Source organism: Pyxicephalus adspersus, chromosome 2 (assembly GCF_032062135.1).
Source record: "Pyxicephalus adspersus chromosome 2, UCB_Pads_2.0, whole genome shotgun sequence".
NCBI classification, from domain to species: domain Eukaryota; kingdom Metazoa; phylum Chordata; class Amphibia; order Anura; family Pyxicephalidae; genus Pyxicephalus; species Pyxicephalus adspersus.
The window spans coordinates 27085434-27102339 of record NC_092859.1 but is presented as its reverse complement, the minus strand read 5'-3'; the positions used below and the strand labels follow the sequence as shown (position 1 = coordinate 27102339).

The 16906-nt window shown below is 39.1% G+C and overlaps 1 protein-coding gene across 1 annotated transcript; it reads left to right on the top strand.

The window, feature by feature from the left end:
* Positions 1-1400: 1400 nt before the first annotated feature.
* Positions 1401-16550, top strand: LOC140324976 (dihydrodiol dehydrogenase 3-like). The gene is made up of 10 exons (XM_072403083.1): positions 1401-1524; positions 2571-2642; positions 2719-2886; positions 6228-6344; positions 7298-7375; positions 8173-8295; positions 10389-10498; positions 13092-13257; positions 14047-14129; positions 15554-16550. Exons 1-10 carry the CDS (start codon positions 1411-1413, stop codon positions 15582-15584), a joined length of 1062 nt encoding a protein of 353 aa, XP_072259184.1. The 5' UTR covers positions 1401-1410; the 3' UTR covers positions 15585-16550.
* The last annotated feature ends 356 nt before the right edge of the window (positions 16551-16906 follow it).

Genomic DNA, 16906 nt, shown 5'->3' with positions numbered 1-16906 from the left:
GATTTCCAACTGTCGGTCATTGGGATCTGATATGTGATTTCAGTGTTCCCTTTTTTTTTCCCCAATTTTTTTGGATATTTTATGCAGCAATGCTGTACAGTTTTCCTACAATTATAGCGAAAAAATTAAAATATATAATATATATGATATATATGATGAATAAAAACATTTCTCTATACTGTTATTTGTATCATTTGCCCAGATTCTTGCCAGTACACAGCCCTTCTGTGGATTATACCAGCCTGTCAGTACTTGAAATTTTGGCAGGTACATTTATGTATTGAATTATTAAAGTGGAGTTTTGCCACTTGTGTTTTAGGAAGGTGGGGGCAGATACATAGTGTGCAAATTGGTTTCCAAGATTTGCCCCATCTATCGATCAATATAGTTACTTTGGCAACAGTGAGTCAAAACACTTATGACCTTGACCCATTTTTATTGTTGCACTTTATTATGTATTTTAATAATTACATTTTCCTAATTCTAATAGGAGGGGAAGAGAAGAGGAAAAAATTTATGATTTTTAACAGATGATTATACCATTAGATGAGAATGACCATTCGGCTCAGGTAGCAATCATATGACGTGTACCGTAGTCCACCAACGTCATTAATCAAGCCACCCTGGAGGATTAATGAATAACTGATCTGGAAAGACTGTTGTGCTTTTCTGTGGAGGAGAATGCAGCTGGTGCTGGTTGCTCATCCTACCCCCTACCCTCTCTATTAAACAGAATATTGCTTACAACTCTCCTTTACTTTTTAATTTATTACTTTTATTGGAAACATTAACAAAAGATAGTTTCCAGCAACAAGGCATTGACATTAATGTAACATCAGTATAAGGTTTTAAAGTGGAACAAAACTCTTCTTCTTTCTTCCTGTCCTAGATGAGATCTTTGGCCTTCTTGACTGGCTGAGAGACATAATCGGCGCATCCATGCACAGTTCATTCAATCCCGTCAAGCCCAGGGCAAGCTGGGATCGCTGGGAATCCTTGAAACCAATGCTGATCTGCGAATTTACAGGTCTCCACTGAGTGATCAGGCAGGTTAAGAATGCTGATTTCAGAAAGGACATTGGTCGTCCCTTGATTTTAAAAGTTTTTAAAAGTGGAACTTTAGTTCCAGGAATGAAAATGAGGTTGAATCCAAAATTTTGATTTGCCAACAGAACATGAATAAACGAGAGAAAGATATTCTCTTACTTCCAGTCTTTAGCCTATGAAGAAAGGGAAATCTCCTAATTAGATGTAAATGAGAAATAAACTTTTGCAACAGTTTTAACCCTCCCCTACTCTATCTAATGGCTTTTAAAGTACTTTAATTTGGGTACAGCTCCACCTCCTATAAAAACTGGAGACTTGTCAATGAAATGAACATTTATCTTATACAGGGTAAATACAGTAACGATGTCAGCACCTCAGCGGGATAAAGGATTGCAACTTAACCAAGACTTCCATCTGCTTCTCAATGATGGGCACAGCATGCCAGTGATTGCCCTGGGTACATTCAGCCCTAATATTGTAAGTAACAGTCAACTTTTTATTTCCTTATACTTGTTACTGCAGGTAGCAACAAATTAAAATAAACAATGTATATTTGTGTCCTAGCTGTGCTCTTGCATTCTTTCCATGTCACAGCAACCCTGACGACAACTTGCCCACAGAAATTGTCCAGTCTTGACCCACTGTTGTCACCGAAAGCTGGTCCAGATGAATGATGTGTAGCCGTGTTGATACTAAGTGTATGAAAGTGAATGGAGATCAGCAGCACAGGGATGGAAAATAATATGTAAAATTTATATTAGTAAAGGTTAGCAGGTGTTTTCTAAATCAGGTCTAGTCCTCTCACAATTTCTCACTATTTGTTCCTTATCACTTGACCTGAAAAAAGGCATAAACATAGCACAGAGTCATTTGTAACCTTTTTTTCAGGCTGTCTGCACAGCAGCCAGGGCATATGCACATCACTAAAGAATATTGTATTGGTACCCATACAAAATACAGCTAGTAAATAACTAATGCAAAAATATGCAGCTAGCAGTAGTTAGGAAATTGCTTGTGAAAAAAATACATATAGGTTAGTAATATTATTGTGATAAAGAGATTGATTTATAAATGAATATTGGCTGTTCACATAGCAAAGTCTTCCATCCTACTTTTTCACATAGCAAAGTATATCATTTCCGTGCATAGTTTCACATAGGTTAGTAAATGAGAAAAAACTCTGCTGTATTCAATCATCCAATCATCTGCAAGCTACAAAACCCTGTTTTCTTTCTTTTTTTTTGGATATCCTTGCACATGATTGGGGATTCTTTGCAAAGCACCACATTAAAAAGCTAAATGAACTATCCTTTGTAAGGTGATAATTCACCTTGGTAAGTGAACAGCCCAAATTGTTTACGCAAATCATTCCCAATGAAGGGTAGCATATGTGCAAATGTGTGGAGTGTTCATGCTAGGAATCATTATTTTAGATTAGCTACTGAATTATGTCAAACAAATGTGAGGAAATTGCCTAAAATTAAATTTGTATTTGTATAGTAAAAAAAATGTTTCTTTTTTAGCTTCCTTATGAAGCAGCTGAGCAAAACTGGATGTCTGTCTCTGATGTGGAAAGCTCAGATACTTTGGACCAAGTATGTTTTTAGACCATTGATCAATGCATAATATTAATAATAATAATTCTAATACAAGAAATTCTTTTTATATTAGTCTGACATTGATACAGTGAAAGAAGCTGTGAAAATAGCCCTTGATGTTGGTTATCGCCATATTGACTGCGCCTACATCTATAGGACTGAGAAAGGCATTGGCCAAGTCTTTCAAGAAAAGTTTGAGGAGGGGAAATTAAAAAGAGAAGATGTCTTCTATACAACTAAGGTATCTTCATTTGCAGACCTAAAACAAGCAGTAAAATGTAAAACCTAAAACCTTCTGTGTGATTTATTTTAGTTTGAAAAGATCTACAATTCTTTTCAGTCAGTCTCACAGCACGGGCAAACTTGCCAGACAGCACAGTGAAAGAGCAAGAGAGAAAGTGTGTGGTTTTCAAATACATAATAAACATAATTAGTACTGATGATCAGAATGATCAACTGAGTATAAAATTGGCATCTTGTGTACGAGGTCTTTTGCTATATTCCTTGGATTCACATTTATTAAAGTATACCTATATTCACATTGTAAAACAACAAATTAGGCAATTGCATATAACTTTTTGTTATCTCCAGGGTCGACTAGAAACCTTCCCAAAGTCTTGGGCATAACAGTCTTCTTAGCCGACATCCCGCAGTGGGTTATAAAAGCCAGAACTAAATGCATTTATAACCCACTGTGGAATGTGGGTGATGATTGACTAAAGAAATATAGGAATATTTCTTATTAACGTAAGGGTCAATTCATTTAGCTGGTCAATATGTATATACTTTGCAAGGAATACCCAATTACAAGCAAGGAAATCCATTGCTTGTGATTGGGCATGCCTTGCAAAGTTTTTTCTTGGGCATGACTGGATGGTTGAAGTCAGCAGAATGATATCTAATTTACTAGGTTAAGTAAAGTATCCCTATCTATGTGAACTGGCTATATTCCTGTAGCAAACCTGTTGGAACATGCAACAGCCTTAATGTTGAGTGTTGTTCAAAATGACCACTAAATGTCATCCTCATTGTCAGTGGTTTCATTTTCTTCTCTGAGCATGTGTATCCATCTTCCTGTTTCTGCCATGTTAACACTGTACTCCACATGGTGTTATACCTCAAGTAAAGACAGGCCCGAAGCAAGCAAGCGCAAGGCAGAAATCGTGGAAGGTCTGCATAACTGAGAGGACGGGAAGCACATAGTCCGTGCCCTTTGTTGGGCTTAGATGGCTGAACGAGGGCCATGGAGCTCTAGGGGCTGAGGGCAGTGGAGGAAGTCATGGGGTGCTAAAAGAGGTTTAGACAAGCGGGACGGGCCAGTGGCAGAGGAGACGGAAGGGTGCCCAGTGGCATCAGTGCAGGAGGCGCTTGGCAGAAAAGGTGTGGCATCAGGAGGACATGTGGGAACAAATTTGGAGAGATGAGTTCATAGACATATTTTCCATGCAATTTGTTAGAGCCCCCATCGATAAGGCGTAGAATCTGAAGTCAGCGCTGAGGCAACCAGATGTTGTGTTGGCAAAGCTGGGCAATGAAATGAATGGGGGAACTGTTTAGGGGATCGCCGTTGGCTGAGTTTATGGTGCAGAAGTGCTTTTTTGTGGACCGGTGTTGTTAGCTGTTGTGTGCACTCATTACCTGGATGATTTCTTATTTATTGGACTGCAATGTGCAGTGTGCTGCTTGGGATGTTTCAGTTTATGACTGAACAATTTGGGGTTTTGTTGGTGGGGTACAAGACAGAGGGGCCCACCACAGAGTTGGCTTTCTTAGGGATCACCATAGATATGGTAGCCATGGAATGCAGGTTACGGGCGGACAAGTTGACAACGTTACAGGAAGACGTTGGTAGGGCGTGTGAGCAGCAGAAGATTCAGCTGCAGGAGTTGCAGTGCAGTGCAGAACCTTGGTGGGAGTTATGGGGGCATGAGTTGGCGAATGAATGTATTCTCTTTTGCTGTGATCATTTGCAGGTGGTGCAAGCGATGACTTTTTTTCCGCTTTATCTCAGGTTGTTACAGCATTTAGTTTTGGCTGTTTACAGTGGAATATTGCTTTTTTTGCTGTGCATATCCCAGAAGTTGTTGATACAATTGCAGATTCTTTGTCTCACTTTCAGTTGAAGTGATTCCACAGGTTGTTGCCTGGAGTGGAACGCCAGGGTGTACCTTGTTCCGTGCAGCTGTGGAAAATAGTTTTGAAATCGTAGCCAGTATGATCAAGTATTCTATGAGTCAGTTGACTTGAACAGCTTATTCAGCAGTGTGTGTGTGTGTGTGTGTGTGTGTGTGTTTGGGGGGGAGGTGGTGGTGGCAGTTTTATGAAGTGGGTGGGGTGGGGGTTTGGCTCAGCAGGAAGAAGAGTATTTTGGTATCTTGGTGTATTTCTTGTGTAGGTGTTTTATGATGGGGGCTTCAGTGGTGGTGGTGAACAAGAAGTTGGCGAGATTGGCCAATTAGGTTGTTAGGAGTGAGAGACCTTAGTAAGGTGTTTTTGGTTAGACAACTGGTGAAAGGTTAAAGGAAGGGAAAGCGGCTGATGGACAAGACAGCAGGTGTCATTTGCTTTGTTGGTGGCGGTGCTGAGAAGGGTGGAGGAGGTCTGTAGGTTGCGATATGAGGTTCTGTTTGTTTGGGGCAGTGTTTGTGTTGGTGTTTTTGGGGCGTTGAGAATTGGGGAATTAGTGAGTCTTGGCGCTGGGCGTTAAGTGGATTGTCCAGTCAAAAGATCAGTTCGGCCAGGGTTTTGTGAGTTGGCTGGGGTGGATGGTGGACCAGCATGCCCGGCAGTGGCAGTTTGAACATTTTTGTCAAGCTATCATTCCTTGGCAATTTTTCACAAGTGTTTGGTGGATGGAGGGACGAATGCAAAGGAGTTTTCATCTCATTCCTTTCAGACTGGAGTGACTACAGAAGCAGCTCATAGTGTATTCGAAGTGGAATTGATTAGAAGACTTGGTCGATAGGAGTCTCATCATTTTCAATTCTTTATCCGTCCGCATTTACTTTCTTGTTAGCGGGTGCTTTTAGGAATTGGAGTGGTGGTCTTAAGGGTTCAAGTGACTTGTTTTGGGTGGGGCTGGTTGGATTTAGGCAGTGCTTTTGCTGATATTGTTTTAGGTGGTAATCTGTGGATCGCGGGGCATGTTATGTGTGTTAAGGGGCTCGTATATGTGTTTTAATGGGCATGACAAGTGGCTTTGCGGCCTGATGGTCGTCAGCTGGGCATTCCTCGAAATGGTCAAATTGCTCATGCACAAGTACTCACCACAACACAATGTGCTTCTGCGCATTGTGCTGCACTGCAAATCATATGCACTAGAGAGGCGTTGAGTTATTGGCATTAGGTTGCTATTTGCAGTATGTCAACACATGTATGCAACTGCAATGCAGTACAGCCCCTTAAGTCCTTCTTAATAGATGTTTACTATAAAAAATTCAAACTAACTAAAGATTTTAATGTATGTACTTTTTTGACATTATGACAAAACAAGTTTAATTTTGAAGTTTGATGATTTTTGAAGTTTCACTTTCATTACACATTTTGGTTGTCTAATATGCTTATACTTTTTTGTGTCTTCAGCTCTGGGGCACTTTTCATCAGCCCCATCTGGTTCGTCCGGCTCTAGAAAAATCTCTTGCTTTCCTCCAAATGAAATACGTTCACCTTTTTATCATCCACTTTCCTATATCGCTACAGGTAAAGAATCATGCTGGGGAAACTGAGAATGATAACCCTCAAAAGATTCCTATTACTTTGAACACATTGCAGTTGAGCTAAAAAAAATACATTAAAAATGATATATATTAAGGCTAAATGAAATATTTTGTGTTTGTGTTGTGCCAGTATATGCCATTTTTATAACTCCAAGTAAGGGAGCCATATAAATGGTATTACCCCTGCTCATATGACGATGCCAGTTTAGGTGTAGCATTTAGACTACCTGTCCTTTTTAAAGACAACCTGTATTGTGGAAGCTGTTAATAAAAAAAAGGCAAGCAGAGGACAAAGGACTAATCTCCAGCATTGCTTGTGATCTCCTTGCAGCTTTACACTGTACACTGGTACATAGCGTTTTATTAAGAAAATATTCCAGACATAAAGATATACATTTCAGGCTACTGTTCAAACACAGTCAACTCTTTTTTCATAGAATGGCAAATCTTTGGTATAGGTCCATTCCTTCCTGTATGGAATAATACCTGTCTGCAGGAGGTTAGCATATATTTATCTAACAGAGCCCTAGATAGCACAAAAACCCTTCTAATATTCCAACCCTCTCAAACTATATTCAACAAAAATTAAGGTTTCTACTGAACATACACTTTATATATTTAAAGCTGACCTTCAGCCTTACCTTTCCTCAGTTGTACAGGCTCCTTTACTGTACTGAGGTTGCTCACTGATTTCATTGCACACTGTGGGCTTCTTGTAACATGCATGCTACAGAAAGTCAGGCTTAGCCTGTCTAAATTCCTGTTTGTAAGGTTGCCTGGCTTCATCTGCCTTACCGTCCCTTGTATTTTCCTTTAAATAAAAAAAAAAGAAATACTTTTAACACATTGAAAATGAGTTAAAGAGCACACAAGAGAACAATGTCAATACTTTTTGAATTGTAAAAATAATTCATGCTTATTAATATTACTCCTTAGCCAGGCGATAAACTCTTTCCTGTTGATGAGAATGGCATGGCATTGCTGGACTATGTTGATCTTCAACAGACTTGGGAGGTAAGTAAACCTGCTGAGTTTTAAATGTAATAGACAAATAGAATACAGTCTAAGAAAAAAGTTTTAGTAACTTTACAAGTGTTCAGGAACAAATGCATGATATATTATTGTATACTTCAACAATATCATTTTGTAAAGCCCCACTTTTTGTTAATAAATAAAATCTGTAACTTTTTTTCTGAGATGATATTAGTCTGCTCCAGGCAAGAGAAAGCATTTTCTCAGTCTTAGGGGCTGATCCTTGTCAGACATTTGTGAATGCAGCCATGAACTGCACAGGCACTGGGATTTAAATGATTATTCCATTTATAAACTGGCAATGGAGTTCAGTTAGTAGACTGTCCCTTGGACTAAGATTGTGATGTCCTTTATCAATAGAAAAGCAGATAAACCTAATGTCAGAGGGAGTATTCATTTTCACCCAAGATGATCACAAGTGTCTATCTAGGATAGCAACTATGGCTGCGAATACACATGCAATTTTCATCATTTCCAGCAAGAGAATGACAGAAGAACAAACGAGCGCTGTACACACAGTGTCTGTTCCATGGACAAGGGAGGGGAAGAACGCACATTCAGCATCCTGCTGTACTCTTCTCCCTATTCTTGTATAGCAGGCTGTTCCCCATTGGTCATTAATGGATGTGTCCTGATGAATCCATGAATGGTGTTAGGAGGCCGATGTACACGTCAGATTCTTGCCCAAGGACTGTGTATGAACCTATTTGTTCTGAATGTGGTTTGTTGGTTATTCATCTCAAATCCCTCATGTATCTCTTTATTTACCCCCTTTGCAGGCGATGGAGAAATGTAAAGATGCTGGACTTGCCAAATCCATTGGAGTTTCCAACTTTACCTGCCAGCTGCTGGAACTGATCCTAAATAAACCAAACCTGAAATACAAGCCAGTCTGCAATCAGGTAGATGTGGGTTTACATTGATGAAGCTTATATGTTTCACACAGAACATTTTCCTTATTTTTTATTAGTCTAAACCTGGCTTAGTTTTTTGTGCATGACTGCTTTTCTTTTGGAAGAAGGTGGCTGATGGTTGATTTTTTGGTAAAAGTTTGTTCAACTAATACAATCACCCTGACAATTTGTTAAGGATCTTTAATTATGGGTAGGACCATTTGCTCAGTCTCAGTCCTTGGCATAGATTACTCACTTCACAAATAGTAGTGTAGCTTCCGAGACCAAAAGCAACAAAAAATACATTACTTTTGATGTGCTCTATGCAAGGGTTGTTCTGAAGCACTTTACCATGTAAGCACTAATATGGCTTAAATTGCCTATGGCTGATTCATGTGGGTCAGAAAGAACCATAGTGTCCTCTGCCTGCACCTCTCATCCTCTGACAATGGCTAATAATAGCAATGGAGGTAAAAAGTCTTTTTAAACAGCCTCCTCTCCTTCCTCGGTATTCTTGGTCCACATCCTCCTATTCCTTCTCCTCCTTTTCCATGTGTGGCCTGGCTGGGATGTGGACTTGTGACTGAGATGATAAAGGCTGAGTCTCCTGTTTCTCATTTTCTTATGTCATAGTCTCTTCCTCCATGACATTGAACCTGTCATTTGGAAAATGTCAGTTCTTCTTCCTGCCACTGTGATCCCTCTTCCCTTTTGGCAAGTGCCAACAGCATCATTACCGATGGCAGATAATTGGGATGGGGTCACTGATGACAGCCTGATCATGATTCATGGTTTAGGTCTTCTCAAACGGGACTAAAATGGCATAGACATCTTATACTTTTCAACCATTCCTCATAGGTAAAATACAGCAAGTCCACTTGTACCCAGACCCCTGCTACACAGACTTAGGCAGCGGTACAATTAGTATTACACTAGCAAGCACCGTGCTCACTGCACCAGATCACAGGAAGATACCCAGCCCTCTCCTCCTCTTTCTCCGGCAAGGTATGTTTGGCAGGCATTCAATATTATGCTTGCAACCACCAAAAAAGGAGAACAGATGTCCTTGCCTTCCTCTGGCTCTGATTTTTGCACTAGGGTAGCATGGCTAGAGTGTTACAGGAAAAAAAACATGGTAGGTATAAGATTGGCAAACATAGCTAATTTTTGGGCTTTGGCTCGAACAGGCATTGTTCAGGTTGATTTCAGATTGACCAAATCCAAACATCAAGCCTACTGACAACTTTCTGTTCCCAGAAGTGTTTTGTTGAATTTAGATCTGGTGATTGGGCCACCAACAGTGTTCCTAATTAGTAATCTAGATTCAGAAAGCTAGGCACTGCATACATACAGACCTATGGACCATATTGTGTATTATGAACCTGGACCTACCTTCCATAGCAACTTTGAAACACCACAGTTTTCTAGCTACAGATCTGTGGGCTGCAGTGCTAACTTTTGACCCCTATTTATAATAAAAAAAGCAACTTTCAAACCAGGACTGCTTCACCCTTTAAATCTGGACCCTCCATTTCATTCATCAGAATCAGAGTATGCCTTTTACGTTAGAGCTTGAGTACCCAACTTCACATGAGTACCCAACTTGAGTAACAGGCTCTGTCTCAATAAAGACCTATGCAACCCTTGTTCTTACGTCATAGAAACAAGGCCTAATTTTTTTTGGGGGGGGTTTAAAATTTCCATTGAATGTTGTATATAGATTGGTCAGACTTTATGAAGCAATGTACAAGGCAATGTAAACCTGACATACGATCTCATTCCTGTTAGGGAGATTATCCTTCTCTTTCTATCCATGTGAAAGGGACAGGAGGTAAAGGTAAGTCTTCCAGATGCAAACAAAGACAACCACAAGAATATAAAGATGTTGTAATCCTTTCTGAATAATAAAATACACAGGCTTTCGAAATGTACATGTGAGTTGGGGGTTCATGGATAAAGCACCAGCCAAAACACTCTGATGGTATGTGATGAAGTTCTCTGCAGTTTGGAATAAACATTGAAAAAACATAGTGGGGAGGAGCTTTTGCTGTTAAATATATGTTCTTTTATTATTATTATTATTACTATTATTAATAAAACAGGTGGAATGTCACCCATACCTCACCCAAAAGAAACTGTTGGAATTCTGTAAATCACATGACATCGTTCTTACTGCCTACGGTGTGGTGGGATCTCCCACAGCAGGAAGATGGTGAGAAAACAGAACTGTTCTAGTTTATACAAAACACTGGAATAAAATGTGTACATTTTTCACTTGTTCAAGGTACTGCTGCACCACTTTTACCAATAAGCCTCCCGTAGTTTGTTAGGAATCTTGTACATCAACCAAAATAAACACTGAGCCAATCCACTTGGCTCTTTTTTTTTTCAACCACCTGGCGGTAGAAGGTAAGCGGATTAGCATACTTCGAAAGATTAAAGTACCTTTGGTCCCCTGCCCATCATCTGTGAATGAAAAGAACTTTTAATGACCTGCCCTGGACCCCTGAACTCCAAGGGGCATCATTATATCAGTAGGAACTTTAGTTGTCCAGTCTGTGTGTTCCTGGTGCCCAAACTTTAAACCTTTGACACCTATTGTGTATCACCCAGGCACCCTAAAGTCATGTTTTTGCTTTCACTTAGCAAGGTTCTTATTCCATAGAGTAGAAGAGACAATTATTTACACTGGGTTTTAGTAGGTAATCAACTTGATATAGTTATATTGCAATATCCTACAATTTTCTGTGCTGGACAAGACTTTTATCTTTCTATGTCTAGTTAAGAGAAATATCATATGCAATAAAAATAAATTAAGGTGGGCTACAAGAAGTACAAATGTGAAAGTATTGGTCTGTAAAATAACTCCAGGAATCTAATGTAATGTGTTTTCTGCCTATGACTATCTTCTAAAGGAAAGTCTTTACCAACTCCATCATGTTCATGGTCGTTTACTATCTATTTAGCATATTCATAGTCTGGCCAGTTTTCTGCAGCAATACACTTGACATTACTGAATATGCCAGGGGCCACACTGTATCATAGATGTTCACCACTATTGCATAATGTATATACTAATTCTTCCCAAACTTTAGAGCTCCCAGGCAGCTTTGCAAAGTCTCGAATGTACCAAATGATAGATGATCGGCACATGATAGGTTGCAGTTTATGACATTTAAAGTGAACACTGGTGAGTGCGCATGCGCCGCCCGTCCAAGCTGGCTGCTTGCTAGACGGCTCGGCGCTCCCCGGCTTCCTTGCAGGCTCCCCGTAGCGGACTGGATCGGCAGCCACGCTCCATACGGGCTCCCGCAACACCCGGCATCACTGGGCACCGGCACATAATGGTGGGGAAAACAGGGGCCAAGCAGAAAGACCGTATATCACGGTCTCAGCCAGGGCGCCCTGTTTCCAAGATGGCGGCGGTCAGAGATCCACGCGGCCCTGAAGCCCAGAAGGGGATGAGGAGAGAGAGCGGCTCTCCTCCAGGTAGTGACCGGGTATTGGGAAGCAAGGGAGGGGAGAGAGATCAGCCCCACAGGTCACCGGAGGCCAGTAGTCCTTTACAAGAGGCCCCCAGCCCTCTCTGCCCCCCCCCCTCCCCAAGCCACTCGCCTGCTAATCATAGCTGCTCCAGCATACAGGGAGAGAACTCTGTGCCTTCCAGCCATAATTTGTACCACTATGATCATGGCTCCAGATTTTCTGTGTTAGCGCAGGAGCCCTCCACGTGCTCTCCCCCATCTCCACTTCCAGAAGCGGAAAATAGGCTTTACATTAATCTTGCTGGCCTACTACAGTCCGAGCTGTCTAAAGTCACTGAGACAATTACCTCAGAAGTGCGTCAAGATCTACAGGCCCTGGGCACTAGAACACTTGACATTACTGAATATGCCAGGGGCCACACTGTATCATAGATGTTCACCACTATTGCATAATGTATATACTAATTCTTCCCAAACTTTAGATCTCCAAGGCAGCTTTGCAAAGTCTCGAATGTACCAAATGATAGATGATCGGCACATGATAGGTTGCAGTTTATGACATTTAAAGTGAACACTGGTTAATTATATTAAAGTAGCTTCTCCTCATTATTACTGGGAACTTGCTCATCAGTGCTTTCAATACGATTGGCTACTTAAAGACTTAGCAGCTTGGGAAGTTTTCAGAGGTAGGGAATTTTAGGTAGGGAATTTTTTAAAAAAAAGCAAAACTGAAACACAAAGTGTCGTATGTGCTAATATGTATTGAATCAAATAAAATATCTAAACTCACAGAAGTGAAAATTAGGCAAGGTAAATAACACGCATGATATGAAGCCTTGCAAACACTTGGAACATCCAAGATGTCCAAAAGGGCAAATATGGTGTAAGAAAATAACCCCAAATAAGCAGTACGATAAGTAATAGGAGTACATGTTAGGGTTCTAAAATATAAAATGCCTAAAAAATAAAATAGACTTTATTAAAAAAACATTTTTATAGGCAATTAGAAAAAAACATTGGTATACATCCTGATTTAGGAACTTGTCAATTCCAATAAACAAAATAATAATAAAATGGATATGGAGGAAATTAGGAAATAATAAATACAAGAATTATTTTGAACTTTCTAAGTTTCTTTTTATTGTTATTGTTTAAATTTCTCTTCATAAACATTTACTTATTTTACAAGAACATAGCATTTTCTCTGCTTTTCCATGTTTAAACACACATTACATGACAATAATAGTACATTTTTTAAGGCAATTCTGAGATCGGTATTGTTTATCCATTATTCATCAGGGTTTGTTTTACTTTTTGTAGGGTGGATGAGAAATGTCCAGCTATTTTACAAGATCCTGTACTGATTTCCATTGGAGAGAAATATAAGAAGAGTGCAGCACAGGTGTCTATCCGATACATGATTCAGAGGGGATGTGTGCCTATAGTGAAGAGCTTCCACCCCGACCACATTAGGCAGAATTTCCAGGTAACATAAGTCAGTGTAATATAAAGTATATTTATATTTTGTTGACATTTCAGATCCATGTCACTTGTAAATCCAGGGATCTGTTGTCTGTGGTACAAATACAAAGGTACGCTGACAGTTGGGATCCATGTACAATGGTAAAGTGATATTTCGGATGTCATTCGGGGTCTACCAGCATTGGTCCAATAATCCCTATACACAGAAAACTATGACTTGCTGACTCTTTATATCTTACATTTGAGAACATTTTCTGATGAGATTCCAGGACAATGGTTTACTAAATTCTCTTTTCCCACAAGACACTGACACAATAGGGATATGGATAGTGCCTCACTTGGGGGTCTATTTATAAATGCCTTAGTCAAAATTCACCCATCTTTTGGAAAAATGTAAGAATGATGAGTAATAATACATGGAATAAAAAGAGCTACCAAAAAAAGACAGACAGTGAAAAATTTAGTGTTCACCCTCATTGGTGATTAGTGTAGAAATGCACTGATACATTTATAGTCAGTAATGTTCGCCTTTTGTTAGTGGTCAGTGAAATGTTCCTTTACTTTGGTAGTCACAGGAAAGAATTCCCTCTTATTCCCTCTTTATAAATAAGTAAAAATATATTTATTGCTGTGGTTTCTTAACTGAGAGATCAAAACCATGGATTGCTCAAGAAATCCTTGGAAACTGTGGAGGAACCTGGTTGAGAAAGGCTGTGTTGTTGCCTATAGTTTAAACATTGAATTAATAAAATGAGTTGTCAAAATTGAGAGTTTTATTTTAATATTGCATCAGGTTTTTGACTTCCACCTCAGCTCAGAAGACATGGATGCCATTGATAAGTTAAACAAGAACATGCACTATTGGAAATACTTAGCGTGAGTATATTATTTCTGGATATGCTCCTACTTACAACTCGATGCTTCAACAAGTTTTTCTGGGTGTCCCAACTCCTGGTTCATTCTCTATAATGAGAAATACATGACTTCAACAAGGAGATTAGGACTCCCTTGTGAGACCATAGATAATTTTATTGCTATAACAATATATTAGGAGACCTTTAATAGTGCAATTCCCAATAAATAGTGCAATAAATAGTCCAGTTAGAATTTGCCCTATACAGAAAAACATTTTGGAGCACAACATTATAACTAAGCACATTAAATGTATTGGTTTCTGAAGGATCACATTGGCTGGACTTGGTATCAGGGTCTCTTGTATTGAATCTAATGAGTTAGGTGTTGCTGGTGATAGTATTATAGCATCAATATTATATCCTAGAGGGTCATTGTTATGGTTACAATCATTAAAATCTCTTTTACTTAGAATAACAGGAAGATTAGCATTGACTGTATTTTTTTTTCTGCTTTAAAGCATTGCATACATTTTGTTTCAATGTTAGCTAAATTAGCAATATTATAATTATAAGGGACCCATACCATTCCTGGTTCTGCACATCTGCATGTCCATTACGAGGTGCTGCCATTATTCTTTTATATACCTTTATTTTTTTTTCTAATATGTGAAACAGGATGATTTATATGATGCCAAATTTGCAGGGCAATTGGCATCAGCTACCTTTGGAAAAGAGATTAAATGGCCTGGATAAGGCTGTTAGGAATTGTGCTGTTGCAGAATTGCAGCTTTTTTATTGGGATCCCAGCCCAGAGAAAGGAACGGGTGGCCCAGGCACTCCATCCTTTTTCCAGGCCAGAGATTGAGAATAGCTCTGCAGCACCTGGTCATTGATAAAAGGCACGCGCCCTTGAGCCAGAGGTAGAGTTGCAGTCTAAAGCCAGGTGTGGCTCATACAGAAAGCCTGTGTGAAGCTACGAGTATTCCTTCATTCATTTTAGGTCCAGTGACTCTGGAGAGAGAGTCAGAGAGACAGGAGGCTAAAATTTTTTATACTGTGAATATTTCGATCCCCTGTGCGGGGCAACCATGGAATCTGTATTTTTGGAGTCTTTTATGAAAAAGTGGGCAAAGAAATTGAAACAGAAGTCTCAAATACTTTACTGCCTGCATTTGATTCTAATCTCCCACATGCGATATAACAATACAACAGGAAGAGTGGGGACACACACCACCTAAAACTTACACATGGAGAAGAGATTTGGCTGTTGAAGTTTCAATTATATAGAAGAAGCCCAACAAGCTACTTCTATACCTCAATTATCACTTTGAGTGAACTGATTATTTAACATCCTGTTTTTTCCAATACACTAGAGCCAGTTACATTTTTGCTGCTAAACCATATATGTGCCTTTATTAATTTTTCTTTTTTTTTTTTTTTTTGTAGGTGGGAAAGGCATCCAAATCATCATTTTTAAAATGTCTAAACTTAGAACCATGGTGATGACAGTACTAATTATACTTTGTATCAGCACTCATGTTTCAAAAAGTTTTCTAGAAATTGCTGTTAACAATGCTTAAATGATCTATATATTCCAGAATTGGTAAACATTTCATTTTTAATGCAAACCAATGTTTACTGACCATGGTCACTACCCTATCCTTCATAGTTACAATATAACTATTCCCAAGGTTACCAGTCTTCAGAGTGGCTTCATGCGTTTCTTTATTCCAGGGTTTTTTTTATCTATGCTGCAGGGTTGTCACCCTAGGAGAAGATGCTCCCTCCTTTTTCCCTTCTGTGTCTGCTGTTACTTGAGGGAAGTGTTCTGTAGTTCAAAGATATACCAGAACTAATGATAGCTTTTCAACTCCCTGCTTGAGAAAGTTACGCCGATTATAACAGGATCAATCTATTGTTTGCTAACAGTGTTTATGTAGAAAGATCAGAGAGTATTCAGCTAACAAAATATTTAAAAAAATGCTATTAGGAGAATTTTATAGTTACCTATAATTTGATTGATGTGTTTTCACATCTGAAAACACAACATTTTTATTTCCATGTGCATCCCCTGACAATTTATTTGCTTGAGAAGGATTTCTGTATTCCTCTTCTAATCACCTTGTATTTTTATAGCGGTGACATATTACGCAGTGTTTACAAAGGCTCACAATCTAATGTCCCTACCATAGTCATATGTCATATACACAAATATAAAGCCAATTTGGGAGAAAGCCAATTGCATGTTTTTCGGATGTGGGTGAAAACCAGAGTATTTTAATGGCAGTAATTGTTTCTTACAAGGGAATTGTTGGGGGAATGTGTGATTCCATGTTTTGTAAACAGAGCCTTTACAGTTGATATATCTGAGGAGTGATTTGGGTGAAGGTACTGAAAGGTGAAGGTGTATGAAATGTCAACAGGACATCATATTATTCATATAAATTGACTGTTGCAATAAAGTCTGTCTTTGTAATTTTCTTCTTGCATTCTAATACTCTAAATGGTGTATGATTTTGGGAAAATCAACATATAAAATTGTTGTGAAAAAATTGAGTTAGATTTTTTATTTGGAAAAAGGACAATGCTGGCACAACTTTTTAGTTTTTGTTGTGTATGTACACCACACACTAAGAATGGAGCCAGGTGCTAAGACTGTGTGTGCACATAAGGGAGTTACAACTTTAGGAACTGTCTAAGAGGAGCACTGCAGGACACAATATAAGTCATTGTAATATTTATGCAGTAAATGTGTAAAGAGTATATTTTGCATGGAACCCCTCCTACCTATTACAATAT